At 61.8% G+C, this 14,195-nt stretch overlaps 1 protein-coding gene across 1 annotated transcript in view; it reads right to left on the bottom strand.

The window, feature by feature from the left end:
* The window catches only part of LOC100356004 (PRKCA-binding protein), a 94,795-nt gene that overhangs the window by 58,303 nt on the left and 22,297 nt on the right, over nt 1-14,195 (bottom strand). Inside the window, 2 exon segments of the mRNA XM_070052926.1 lie at nt 13,734-13,791; nt 13,793-13,897. Coding sequence (XP_069909027.1) covers nt 13,734-13,791; nt 13,793-13,897 — 163 coding nt within the window.

The raw sequence follows: 14,195 nt of genomic DNA, 5'->3' as shown, positions 1-14,195 counted from the left end.
AAAAAAAAGCTGACCACCTCTCCCCCTTAAAACATCTCCAAGGGGGTAAAGCTGTGTAGGGCAGGGTTAGGTGGCTACTTGGGATGCCCTCGTCCCATATCGGAGTCCCAGTTGCTCCACTTCTAATGCACTTAGGAAAGCAGCAGAGGGTGGTCCAAGTGACTGGGTCCCACCACCCTAGGGTCCAGGATGCAGTCCCAGCTCCTGGCTTCAGCCTGGCCCAGCAATAGCAGTTGCAGCCCTTTGAGGAGTGAACCAGCAGATGGAAGAATCCTCTCTCTCTCTCTCTCTCTCATTCTGTCTTTAAAATAAGGCAAAACTTTAAAAGAAAGAGGGGCAGGGCCAGCATTGTGGCATAGCAGGTAAAGCTACCACTTTCAATGGGGACATCCTGTATGGGCAGCGGTTCAAGACCCGGCTGCTCTACTTCCGATCCAGCTCCCTGCTTATGGCCTGGGAAGGCAACAGAAGATGGCCCAAGTGCTTGGGCCCCTGCACCCAAGAGAGAGACGTGGAAGAAGCTCCTGGCTCCTGGTTTCAGGCTGGCTGAGCCCTGGCTATTGTGGCCATTTGTGGAGTGAACCAGCAAATGGAAGATCTCCCTGTCTCCCTCTCTCTGTAACTCTGCCTTTCAAATAAATAAGTAAATCTTTAAAAAGAAAGAAAGAAAGCTAGGAGCCAGGAGCTTCACCCGGGACTCCCACATGGGCACAGGAGCCCAAGCACTTGGGCCATCCTCTACTGTTTTCCCAGACGCATCAGCAGGGAGCTGGATTGCAAGACAGGAACAGCATCCAATACGGGCTGCCTGTGCATAACCTGCTGTGCCATGACACCCACCCAGGGGGAAGACACCCTCTAAAGAGGGAGAAGGCAGGAGAAAGAAAGAGGAGGGAAGGGAGGAAGGGAGGTTAGGTAAGGTTGTGTGCAGGTCTGGACCACCTGTGCCCCTTCCTGGGGTCTCTAGGCCACAGCATTAGCACCTCAAGAGGGGTCCCAAAGCGACCCTCCTACAACCCCCAACACTTACACTCTGCAAAAGCCCCGCCCCCTTCCTGCATTTGCTCCTCTCCCCACCCTGCTAAGGAATTCTCCAAACCCACTCAGCTCCTTGCAGCCTCCCGGCCCAGCCTCAGCTGCCCCTCTGCACAATGCGTGGGTGCAGCCGGACAGCCTCTGAGGTCCCTTGAGGCTTGGCCATGCCCTGAGTCTCCCACGGCAAGGGAGCCTACCCATGGCACAGAGCAGGAAACTGAGGCCAGAGTCTCAGAGCTGCCACCGTGGCTGCACACCCTGACCCAGCACCACGCCTCCGGGGTGAGTCACCAGATCTGGAAGCGACCCCGGTGCAAGGGAGGTTGGGTGCCAGGAAACTCACCTGCACCGAAACCGCAGCCGAGGAGGAGCCATGATGGCATTCCGAGGATTTGCCCAGGAGGGCACGGCTGCCAGGTGCAGATGCCGGCACCCAGTGGTGTGTGCCGTGCCTTTCAGCCAAGCGCAGTGGAAGCTGCCGGGCCCTCCAATAATAATAATCACGATACGAATTACAGCAGGCGCGGAGGTCGGCTCTTGTGCCAGGCGCTTTGCACCTGTTTCCTCTTTTGCCTCTGAGAAAGCCCCCAGGTGAGTGTGATGGGCCTGAGCCTGGAGTCTAAGCAGCCAGGTCCCAGGTCAGGGAGTGGGGCCCCTGCCACGACTGCACCAAAGCCCTCCCCCTGGTTTCCTCCGCCCCTGGGCTCCTCCGCCCCCAGGCTCCTGCTGCCCTGGCTGAGGCCTGGGGGCGGGGGCCTTGGTGGGAGGCAGATGGCTGGGGCTGTGCCCTCCAGGAGTGTGGCCTGGAGCTTCCCCAAGGCTTCCTCACGCTGTGCATTCTAGAAGTCTCCCGAGGGCCCAGGGGCGGACACAGGGGTCTGGGCAGCTGGAGGGGGCTGAGTGTGCTGGTGTCCCGCCACTCGGGCAGTCCGAGACACCTGGAGCCAGGCCACGGGGGAACAGAGGGCCCAGCTCAGGAAGCCGGGCTGGCACTCACAGCACCCCAAGCAAAGATGGGAGCACGCTGGGGTGCCCAGGGACGCAGGACCAGTGGCCAGCCCTGACAGGCCCACAGCCTGGGCAGGGCTCCAGGCCTCAGGGGAGACAGCCACCTGGGGTGGAGGGCGCAGTCATCTGGGAGGGGGGAAGACAGAAGGCGAGACCCTTGGTGAGGGAGTGACGGAGCGGGTCTCCATCCCGCGTTGGGGCAGGACCCACGGCAGGTGCAGGCCACAGGCCAGGGCGGCTCCTGTTACAAGCCGGACCCTCACGCCCTGCCTCTGACATCCCCACCTCCCCCCACCATGTCCTCTCTCTCTCTCTCTCTCTCCCTCGCATTCCTCCGGGAGTCGATCAGAGCTTGAATGACACCCCAGATGACTCTTTGCTATTAATTCTCACACACAGAATGGGCCCCTTGTTCTCCTCTCCCGGAGGAATGGCCGTGGCCAAAGCCATCCCGAGAGTCCCTGACTTAACCCTTCTCCCGGCTGCCCCTCTTCAGGGCCTGCCCCCAGGCCCACGGGGCCTGCAGTCGGCGGGGCGCAGAGGGGGCGTCTGGGAAGAACAGGGGCTCCTTGCAGCCCAGGGCTCCTGGAGTGAAGTCCCCAGCATGGGGGAGCCGGCCCACCCCGGTCTGCCGGGGGAGCCCGACCCCAGCTGTCCTCAGCCAGGGCCCTGAGGCCAGGAGGGGCCTCCAACAGGGTAGCGTGGGAGGCCTGCGCCCGCAGCCTCCCCAGGGCCAGCCTGGCACCTCAGCCGGCAAGGGAGGCCCTTCGAGTGGCAGATGGGAGGTACAGGCCCTCAGCCTGGCCCAGCCCTGAGGGGTTAACAGGACCAGAGGCAGGACGCACCTGTCAGGGCAGGTCGCAGAGGACAGCCTGGTGCCCTGGCCTCTTTTGATCCTGGAAGACGGAGGAGGGAGGGCTCCGTTGGGTAAACCCCATCACCCCCCGCCAGTCTCTGCCCTGCCCCCAGGCAGCAGCAGGACAGAAAGGCCAACTCAGATAGTGCGAGCAGGAAGGGCTCCTGAGGCCACCTTGGGCAGCCCCTTGCTGTTCAGGTGGGGAAACTGAGGCCCAGGGAGGGGAAGAATGCGGCCCCCGAGCCCCTGCAAGTCGGCGGCACAGCCCGGTACCCAGGTCCTGGCTTCTGGATGGAAAGACTTTCCCCTTCCCACCTGCCACCCTCTCCCTGCTTCGGCCCAGTCCTGCAGGCCTGGCTGAGCGGCCTGTGCAGAGCGGCCTGGCCCTCAGGGCACAGGGACGCTCACGGGCCGCAAGACCCGCTCCCCCGCCAGTCCCCGCAGCCCCTGCCTCCCGCCAGGAGAAGGCGCAGACCCTCCGCTCCACAGCTAGACGAGGCCCGAGTGCCAGGACGGCCCCCGCCCACCCTCCTGCCTATCTCCTGCCTTCAGCACCGGTTCTGTGGGACATGGGGCACTAGACCCAGAGCGCAGGAGCGACATGGTGACCCGTGGCCGCAGGTGGCCTGGGGAGGAGCAAGCTGGGTCTGTGGACTGCAGCCAGCAGTGGGGTGGGGCCCAGGGTCAGGCCAGCAGGCGCCGGCCCTCGGCTCAGCTTCCCTGAGCTGTTGCTTGTCCTCACGCCCAGAGCCCAGCACCACTGGAAGGAGACAGGACGCATAGGGATGGCGGTGGGGTGGGGGGAGAGAGAACAAATACAGGGCAGGGAGGTAATGAGGGGGAAATGGGGGGGGGGTGGAGGCCTTGGGAGCAGAGCCCAGGGCGGCAAAAGGAAGGGGCGCACGGACTCCAGGGCCAGGGAGGACGTGAGAGAGAGGAGCCTGAGAGCCTGAGCAATCAGCTGTGGGCTCAAAATCAAGAGCCCCCCCCCCAAGAGAGGAGGCTGGGGACAGGAAGGGGGAACACGGCGGGAGAGAGAGGACAAGGCAGAGACGGGAGTGGAAAGAACAGGAGAAAGGAAGGTCAGGAGGAAGAGATTTTTAAAAGAAGATTTATTTATTTATTTGTGAGAGAGAGAGATCGCCCATCCTCTGGTTCCCTCCCCCAAATGGCAGCAACAGCGAGGGCTGGGCCAGGTCAAAGCCAGGAGCCAGGAGCTTCATCTGGGACTCCCACATGGGCACAGGGGCCCAAGCACTTGGGCCAGCCTCCGCTGCTTTCCCAGACGCATCAGCAGGAAGCTGGATTGCAAGTGGAGCAGCCGAGACTGGAATAGCGTCCAATACGGGCTGCCGGTGCTGCAGGCAGCTTAACCTGCTGCGCCACGACACCACCCAGGAGGAAGACGCCCGCTAAAGAGGGAGAAGGCAGGAGAAACCAAGGCTGGAGGGGAGACCTACTGGCTCCTCTGTGCAGCACCCTGCTCCCTGGGGCCTGCACACCTACTGTGCACCAGCACCACAGAAGGGTGGCAGTCACGGCAGCCTTGCCACCCTGAGCCGGGACACGGCAGTGAGGAAGGTGCCAGAGAAGCCAAGGGGTGGCCTGCTGAGATTGGGGGAGGGGCTTGAATAGTGCCCCTATCAGGTGCAGCACAATTACAGCAGGGCTCCCTTGGGGCTGGCACTAGGGCTTAGCGGGTACCTGCGACCCCAGCAACCCATAGGGGCACCAGTTCATTTCCTAGCGGCTCCACTTCTGGTCCAGCTCCCGGCTGTGGCCTGGGAAAGCAGTGGGGGATGATGGCCCGAGTGCTTGGGCCTCGGCACCCACGTGGGAGACGTGGAGGAGGCGCCTGGCTCCTGGCTTCAGGCTGGCTCAGCCTTGGCTACTGCGGCCACTTGGGGGAATGAACCAGAAGATGGAGGATCTTTCTCTCTCTCTCTGTAACTCTGCCTTTCAAATAAATAGATTAATAAATATTTAATTTAAAAAAATACAGATTCCCACCCACATCTGCAACTCCTAATGGGTCCTGGGAACCAGATCTCCAGAAACTTAGTGCAATGCCAAAGGCCACATGGAGGATGAGGAGGACGAGGAGGATGACGGTGGCCAGAGAGGGGCCTCCCCCCCCACCGCCCCGCACAGGGTCACACAGCAATTCCCGGCAGAGCTCAGCCTTCCAGTGAGGCCTCCCTGGGGCTCCTCCTGCCCTGGGGCAGGGCTGCAGAGTGGCTCTGCACAGCGCCAGGCACACCGAGGTGGCCAGTGCCCTCTTCCCGTCCTCCGTCCCGCCAGCCTCTCCAGCAGCTGCCAGGGCAGTCGCCATCCTGTGCCCCAGAAATCAAATGGAGGAGAGGAAGGCATTTGGCCAGAATGGGATTTCTTCCTCCGTTTCCCCACCCCCGTCCCCCGAGTGCCAAGGCCTGCGGCTGCACGCTCTCGCCAGTGATGGGGGCGGAGGGTGGGGCAGGAGGGAGGAGGGGAGGACAGGGTGCTTCCTGTCCCCTCCTGGCCCTGCCTCCCTGGGCTCAGGGCTGGGTCCCCTGGGGCAGTGGTGTCTCAAGCTGACAGATCTGCCCTGTCCCTTCCTGCCTGCTGGGGAAGGGGTGGGGCTGGCCCAGCTCCCCTCCCTCTTCTCCTCCCCTTCCCCAGGTCCTCAGGAGCCTGACCCCCCAGAATAGCACTAGATTGGGGATCAGGACCCTGCCCTGTCACACGCAAGGCCTTGGACAAGCTCCTCTCTCCAACCCCCAGCCTCCTCCTGGCCCGCATCGGCTCTACCATGAAACTACTTTTTTTTTTTTTTTGACAGGCAAAGTGGACAGTGAGAGAGAGAGACAGAGAGAAAGGTCTTCCTTTTCCATTGGTTCACCCCCAAAATGGCCGCTGTGGCCGGCGCACCATGCTAATCCGAAGCCAGGAGCCAGGTGCTTCTCCTGGTCTCCCAGGCGGGTGCAGGGCCCAAGGACCTAGGCCATCCTCCACTGCACTCCCTGGCCACAGCCGAGAGCTGGACTGGAAGAGGAGCAACCGGGACAGAATCCGGCACCCCGATCAGGACTAGAACCCGGTGTGCCGGTGCCACAGGCGGAGGATTAGCTATTGAGCCGCGAAACTACTTTCATTCATTCGTCCATGCACTGGGCTGGTCGCTGAGGAGTCGGGAAGCCAACGTCGCTGGGAGGAAGGCAGTGGCTGCTTGTGCAGAACCCTGACCCCGCAGCAGTGCTGGGAAGGGAACTGCAGGTGCACACAGGCTCGCACCGCCTGGGAGGTGACCGTGGGAGGGGCTTGGTGGTGGGAAGCAGCTTCCTGACTAGGAGCAGGTAGAAGCAGCCACCCTGGCTGGAGGGTGGGGCCAGGCCATGCTGCCCCCCCCCCCCAAAGACTTGGGATTTTTGTCCTAGAGCCAGCAGAGGGGAGTATTTATTTGCTCTGCAACTTGAAGTTTTATTTATTTATTTATTGTTTCCTGTGTGCATGGGTGCCTGCTGCACCTGCGGCTTTAGAAGCAATGCAGAAATGGCTGTGGGGGAGGGGAGGCTAGTGCCGGGGTGGGGGAGGCCTGCTGGGGAGCAGGGGTTTTGAGTGAGTTGTCGCCCTGGTTGATGAGGTACCACAAGCACTTATTGAGAACCCGCTGTGTGCTCACAAAGCCAGCCCTGAGCAGAACCCTTAGAGCCCGGCTGCCAAGCCTGAGCCAGCCCCTGGAGATGTCAGAGGGCCACTTCCGGATTGTACAGATACAGGGAGGTGACCAGAGAGGGCGGCTGACTTCCGCAGGGTCACACAGTAAGAGCAGAGACCTCGGCAGAGTTGGAAACTGCTCCTGCCATTGCAACTGCCAAAACCAAGTCACTGACCCTTGATCCCAGCCATCTAGACCCAAACAGAAGACATTCAAGCTCCCGGCTTTCTCAACTTGACACCTGGCAGGGAGGGGGACAGTTGCAAAATACCCGTGCACAGAGCAGCAGACACGGCCGCAGGTGGCCTCAGACCCACCCCCAGGCCTGTGCCCGGGGCCCTGTTCCGACCTGCGAAGCTTCACCCCAGGAGGGAAGAGATTTTCCTGGGTCTTGTGGTATCTAAGACATTACCAGATCCGAATCAGGAGCCATCCTACCTGGAGACGCTGGACACTGACTGGAGCTGAGATGGCCGAGAGGAGGTGGCCCCTGGGTGCTCTGTGCTGAGCAGCGGCCGTCCCTCGGCTCTTGTCTTTGCCACGTTCCCGTGAGGCGGGTACTGCTATCCTCGTTTTACGGGTGACCAGACTAAGGTGCAGGCAGATGGTGTAACTTGGCTCCATTGCTACTGCCATAAATGGGGCAAGGGCTGGCCTTGAACTCCCGCGTCTGCTCCAGGTCTCACGGTCACTCAGCTCCCCTTTCTGTTGTAACGTGACATCTCCCAGGAAGGAGAGGGTATCGCCGGGAGGGCCTCTGAGCTCACAGAAAGCCTGGAATCCTACTGGGTCACCCCATTTTTCACTCCTGTGGACACAGCTAAGCCACAGGGGAGCAGGTGTCCCCAGCTCACTCCGGCTCAGCCTGGTGCTGGTGATGCCACTCTCTTGGGGCCAGCATCGTGGTGCAGTGGGGTAACTCGCTGCCTGCAGCGCCAGCATCCCACAGAGGGAGCCCCAGTTTGAGTCCAAGCCCTGACCCTCACGTGGGAGACCTGGATGGAGTTCCTGGCTTCTGGCTTGGGCCTGGCCCAGCCCCAGGTATTGTGGCCATTTGGGGAATGAACCAGCGAATGGTTTTTCCCCTTCTCTGCCTTTCAAATAAATATGTCGTTTCTTAAGGCCATCTCCCCCTTTCTTTCTTTCTCTCTCTCTCTCTCTCTTTCTCTCTCTCTTTCTTTCTTTCTTTCTTTCTTTCTTTCTTTCTTTCTTTCTTTCTTTCTTTCTTTCTTTCTTTCACAGGCAGAGTTAGACAGTGAGAGAGAGAGAGACAAAGAGAAAGGTTTTCCTTTTCCATTGGTTCACCCCCCAAATGGCCACTACGGCTGGCGCACTGCGCCCATCCGAAGCAGGAGCCAGGTGCCGCTCCTGGTCTCCCATGCAGGTGCAGGGCCCAAGGACCTGGGCCATCCTCCACTGCACTCCCGGGCCACAGCAGAGAGCTGGACTGGAAGAGGAGCAACCGGGACAGAATCCGGCACCCCAACTGGGACTAGAACCCGGGGTGCAGGCGCTGCAGATGGAGGATTAGCCTAGTGAGCCACGGCGCCGGCCCCCCTTTCTTTCCTCCCTCTGCCTTCACCAGTCTCTCAGCCTGCGCCCGGGGAATGTGTGGGCGGGCACACTCCTGGCTCACGCAGAAACTCCTGAAAGACAAGGTGAGCACTCCCCGCCTTCCTCTCCCGCACCGACAGCAGAGCCTTGCCCGGGGTGTGTCCCCAGGAAGCCTGGGCCCGAAGTCCAGTGGAGATGTCCAGGCCCATGACTGGGCAGTCACATGACCATTACTCACTTCCACTTCTGTGTGGTTCAATGGGATGGTGCCCGAGACCCTGCCGGGCCAGCTTCCAGGGTCACCGGGGCAGGGCTGGGCGGGGGGGGACATCTGGCGACAGCATTCACCAGGAGGATAAGAAGCAGAGCTCAGGAGACCTTCAGTCACTGGCCAAGGACACACAGCTAATAAGCAGGGTGCCAGCACCCAAGCTCCCGCTCCACACCAAGCCGCTCCCCCCAGCTACATGGATCGGCTCGCTCACTTGTTCACCTGTGCACCTCGCAGGCACCACACGTCCCACCGGCAGCCCAGCAGGGACAAGGTGCCGCTGAGAAGGGGGGGCAGGGCCTTTGCCAACAAGGAAGACGTCCTGGGGGCGGGGCCCGCAGGAGCGAGTGGCGGCCAGTCAGGCAGGTGCAGGGTGGGTCACGAGGGTCTCAGAGCTCTGAGCTGGCATCACTGGGGGACTGAGGAACGAAAGACGGCACCCCACCCCCACTTTCCTCTTTGAACTTTGGGAGGGAGCCAGAAGGAAGTAGAGGGCCCAGGGGTTGGAGGTGAGAGGTGGATGGAACACCATGGGCAGGAGGTGAGGACAAGAGGGACACAGGGACCTGTGGGACAGATGCCGGGTTCTCTGCAGGCCAGGCCCCTGCCCAGGCCTGACACTGTGCCCTTTCCCAGGGAAAGGCAAGCTGGGCTGAGCGGAGCTAGAATCAAGGCAGGACAACCTGGTGCTCTCTGGAATAGAGAGACCAGAGTCCACCAAACACTCTGCCAGACATTACGAAAGGGGAGTGCTATGAAGATACATTAGGATGCCATCTTTTAAAGACTTATTTATTTGAAACGGAGAGAGAGAGAATCTTCCATCTGCTGGTCCACTCCCCAAATGGCCAGGGCTGGGCCAAGCTGACTCCATCCAGGTCTCCCACGCAGGTGCAGGGACCATCTTCCACAGCTTTCCCAGGTACATTAGCAGGGAGCTGGGTCGGAAGTGGAGCCGCTGGGCCTTGGACCGGCGCTCTGATGTGGGACGCTGGTGTTGCCGGTGGTGGCTTAACCTGCTGTGCCACAGCGGCAGCCCCAGGGATGAGGATTTTGAACAAAGTCATTCCTTAACTTAGAGCTTTCAACAACAGGCCCCACGTCTCCCAGAAGAGGAGGCCGAGGGGCAGGCGTTGGCTGCAGCAGCCAAGTTGCCGCTTGGGACGCCCATATCCTGTGTCGAGCGCACGGTTCGTGTCCCAGCTCCTCCACTTCCCATTCCAGCTTCCTGCGAATGAACACCCCTGGGACACAGATGAGGGCTGGACACTTGAGTCCCTGCAGCCCACGTGAGAGCCGTGATTGAGCTCTGGGCTGCTGTCTTTGGTCTGACCTGGCTCCTGAGTTCCAGCCATTTGGAGAGTGAACCAGCAGTAGATTTCTCTCTTGGGGCTGGCGCTGTGGTGAAGTAGGTTAAGCCTCTGCCAAGGAGGCCAGCATCCCATGTGGGTGCCAATTCGAGTCCCACTTCCAACCCAACTCCCTGCTAATGGCCTGGGAAAAGCAGTGGAAGATATCCCAAGTGCTTGGGCCCCTGCACTGACGTGGGAGGCCCAGAAGAAGCTCCTGGCATCGGGCTTTGGATTGGCCCCGTTCTGGCTGTTGTGGCCATCTGGGGAGTGAACCAGCAGATGGAAAACCTCTCTGTCTCTCCCTCTCTCTGTGACTCTGCCTCTAAAATAAATAAATCTTTAAAAAAAAAAAAAATTTCTCTCCCTCCCTCTCTCTGTGCCTCCAGAAAGCAGGGTTTCCCAAATGTACTTGCCAAGGGTCTGAGACGCCACCTTGAAGGACGGCTCAGGCACTGGCCTCCTGCTTTGCAATAAAACTCACGGGCTATCAAATCGGAAACGAGCTCAGAGATAATGTGGCCTGACCCCTTTTACAGATGGGGAAACCAAGAAGAAGGTTGCTAGGGCAACACAGGCTCTGCAGCCACCGGGACGGGCCCCTGCCCTCAAGGCTTCGGGGTCCCAGCTCCAGCCGCCCACTGGGCTGCGCCGGCCTCTGGCTTTCTTTGCAGGTCTCCTCCCACCAGGTCAAAGCAGGGTCTAGGGGGTCAGCGCTGTGGTGCAGCAGGTAAGACTGCCACCTGCCGGTATCCCATAGGGTCACCGGTTCGAGTCTGGGCTGTTCCACTTCCAATCCAGCTCCCTGCTAATGTACCTGCGAAAGCAGTGGAAAATGGCTCCAATGCTTGGGACCCTGCACCCACGTGGGAGACCCAAATGAAGCTCCTGGCTTCGGCCTGGCCCGGCCCCGGCCGTTGCAGCCATCTGGGGAGTGAACCAGAAGATGGAAGACCTCTCTCTGTGTGCCTTTCCCTCTCTCTAACTCTGCCTTTCAAATAAGTAAAAAATGAATCTTAAAAAAAAAAAAAAAAGCCAGGGCCCAGCCAGGATCCCACCCACCCCCCGGCCCCGCCGGGCCAGCTCCTGTCCCCGCCGGGCCAGCTCCTGTCCCGCGCCCTCCACAGAAGCCACCTTCAGAGAGCAGTCCCAGCAGCCTGAGGCCCAGGAGACACCAGGGAGGGCGTCCAGCAGCTGGGCTTGGAAGACAGGAACGAGCGGTCTCTGAAGGCTTCTAAGAAGCAGACAGAGGTCAGGCTGCCCGAGGCAACCCCAGCACTGGCCCCAGCTTCCTTGTTCCCAGTCAGGCCGGGGTGGGGGCGGGGGGTGGGAAGGGGAGGAGGCTCGGCCCTCGCAGCTGCCTTCCTGGCCCTGGTCTCGGACCCTCAGCTTGGACCAGAAACAGGGAAGGGTGAGCAGCCCTGCTGGGACAGGCCCTGGAATGCCGTCGGCCTCCAGCCCTCTGCAGTCTGCCCAGTCTTTCCCTCCTGAGACTCAGGGAGGGTGACCGGAGGGGGCGCCGGCTCCCCGGGGGGCCGAGACCCACGAGGCAGGCATGGGCTGCCCGCGGGGGCTCTGTCGGGACCTGGGCTGTGCAGGGAGTGGGGAGGCAGCCACAGAGACGGCCCCTCCTCGGCCTCCCCAGGAGAGCAGCCGCAGAGAAGTCCAGCGCAGGCGCTCAGGCGCGGCCCTGAAGAGGGCTCCTGAGCTGGGCGGAAGCAGTGAGCAGGCCTCCAGCAGGCCCAGGGGGAGGGAGACGCACGCTTAGGGGGACGGCGGAGCAAGAGCAAAGCCCAGAAAGCACAGGGAGCGGCCCACGGGGCTATGCCTGTCCAGACCCAACCACCATTAGCTGAAGGAGCTCGGGCCCCGCACGGAACTGCCTTGTGCCTGTTTCCTTCGTAGACCGGCAGCACCTCGGAGGGCTGTTGGGAGGACCAAGTGCTCGGGGAAGCCCTGGAGGTGCCCCCTGCACGGTGAAGATGGCAGCGCCGGGGAGAGGGGGCCCAGCCACACACACACCCCAGTCTGCTGTCGGGGGTCGGCGGGCAGATTGTGAACTGCTGAGGGTGAGCCGGCACCGGCTGCCGGGAGCACACCTGTGCAGGTGAGAACCCCCGTCACGCCTTTACCTCAGGTGCTGTAGGTGAGTATCACTGACAGCTCTCACCCACCTGGGGATACAGCCGATGGGTGAAATCATCGACGCTTACAACAGCCAAGTCCTGAGAGGGTCCCGGGGTAACGGGCCCAAGGCCACTGGGACACCATGGGTGTTCCCACCACATTCCACACGGAGATGGCAAAGCCTTGTCCAAAAGTGGGGGCTGGGCCCAGCAGACATCCAGGGGAGCAACCCCGCCCCAGGCTGACCGGAAGCTGCCAGGCCCTTGGCCTGCCCAGTACACAGCTCCTCTCCTGAAGCTCTGGCCTCCAGCTCTGGGGTCCATGGCCCCAGCTCCCTCCCCTCTCCCCTAAAGAGGGGACTTCACAGCCTCAGGGCTCCAGAGAAGACCAGCAGGCCCTGGGGGAAAGGGGTACACCTCACCCCAAGATTCAGAGCTGACCCACTGGGCCCAGGTCAGGGCTTCCGCGTTTTTCTAAAACTCCACAAGCAATTCTGAAGGCAGTGACGTCGCTTGAGAACCGGTTAGAAATGCAGAGTCTTGGGCTCCCGGCCCGCCCTCTGAGACACAGTCCTAGGCCAACCAGCTCCTATGAGAGGGAGGGTGTGAGGGGACAGCGGGACCCCAGGTCGCAGCCACACTGAGCTGATCCCTACGTCTTCTCAGCAAGAGCACCTGATGCCTACGTGGAGAAACTGAGGCTGGGACAGGGGCTCAACTCAACTGGACCCCTCCCTCGCCATGCCCCACAGCAGTCTCCCCACTTCCCGTTGGTGTGTCCTGGGGGCCAGGTGGGGGTGATAGGGACCACCCCTGCCCCGTGTCATGGAGCAGGAGCAGGAACCACAGGCAGGCCTTCCACAAAGCGGGACCCTAAGGGAGAGGACTCTGGGGCTAAGGGGTTAAGGGTCCTTGCTGGCCAGAGGCAGCTCTGCCAGGCTGTGTGGGCTTCAGGGCTGTGGGTCGGGGTTTCATCTCCTCGCCCCTTCTAGGGGACTGACTCCTGGGGAGATCTGGGACCAGCCTTGAGCGAACCCAGCCTAGATCCTGGGAATCTCCTGTCCTCCTGGGAGGACTCCCTCGTCCATGGAAGGCAGCCTGAGCCCCACCACGCGCTCGGCCCCAGTGCCCACCTGCACCCCTCCTCACCGTGGGCGGGTGTGGTTCGGGGTGGGATACAGGGGTCACTAATGTCCCTGAGTGCGGGGTGAGGGGATCCCTTGCTCCCTGCCCTGCCAGGGCCGAGGTCCCCGTGACTTCAGCCAGGACCCCTCCCTCTTCCCATCTCCCTGCGGGGCTGGGGGGATGGGAGGTGGGCTTCCTCTTCCCCTGCTGGACAGAGCTGGGTTCCCAGGGCGTGGAATGGGCAGGAGGGGGAGCCCAGTCGCAGCATGGGGGACAGAGATGTGCTCGCAGCAGCCCCCCACCCCCCACCCCACACACACGCATGCGGCCCTGGTCCTCCTACGGCCCTTCCCCCGCGCCACCTGCCTCACCCAGCACCTCTCAGCAGACTGCCCGGGCACGGCACTGAGGAGAACGGGTGTCTGTGCGCCCCCCCCCCCACCGTCTGCTGTGGCTTCTGTGCAGACAGTGCGCGCCCACTGCCACCCCCACCCCCTGGATGGCACAGCTGGGCCAAGGAGGGTAAGGGGGCAGGGAGCTGGAGAAAGACCCCACACCCACTTCCTAACTCTGCGCCGCCGCTGGCTCCCTGCACAGCCGCCTCCCTGCCCCAGGGGTCTCGGGCCCAGTCACAGGTGCAGCGGGGCGCAGGGAGAGGCCCTTCCCTGGAAGAGGAGGAACCGGGGTGGGGGTGGGGGCATGAACAGGGACCCACCGCAAGAGAGATGCCGGGCAGGCGGACAACGGGCGGGCAGCAGCGGAGTCGGAGACTGCTGCGGGCAGCCGGGACAGCGGCCCGGCCGGCCGGATGCTCGTCCCTCCGTCCCTCTGTCCATCCAGGGCGGCTCCTCTCCGGGCGCTTCTGAGGCCGGGCGGGCGCTGTTAAAAAGCTTTTTATGTGTGTGTGTGTCCATCACATGATTGCCGTTGCCGTTCACCTGTGCTTCGAACAAAGACGGCTCACTGTTTCAAGGCCCGAACAAGAGTCTGGGCACAGGGAAGAGAGGGAGGCGGGGGGAGGAGGGTTGGCAGCACCGGGGGTGGCGTCGAGGAAAACTGGGGGGAGATTGTCCAAGGCCAGCGAGCGAGAGAAAGAGAAAACCCTTATCAAACTCCTAATTCACTGGGCTCCGAGGCCCCGGACACACTGGCCCGATTGTCTGTCGGGTTGTGTGTG

This window comes from Oryctolagus cuniculus, chromosome 11 (genome assembly GCF_964237555.1).
Source record: "Oryctolagus cuniculus chromosome 11, mOryCun1.1, whole genome shotgun sequence".
NCBI classification, from domain to species: Eukaryota; Metazoa; Chordata; class Mammalia; order Lagomorpha; family Leporidae; genus Oryctolagus; species Oryctolagus cuniculus.
The sequence above is the reverse complement of the archived record's forward strand: the minus strand, read 5'-3'. Positions and strand labels throughout refer to the sequence as shown.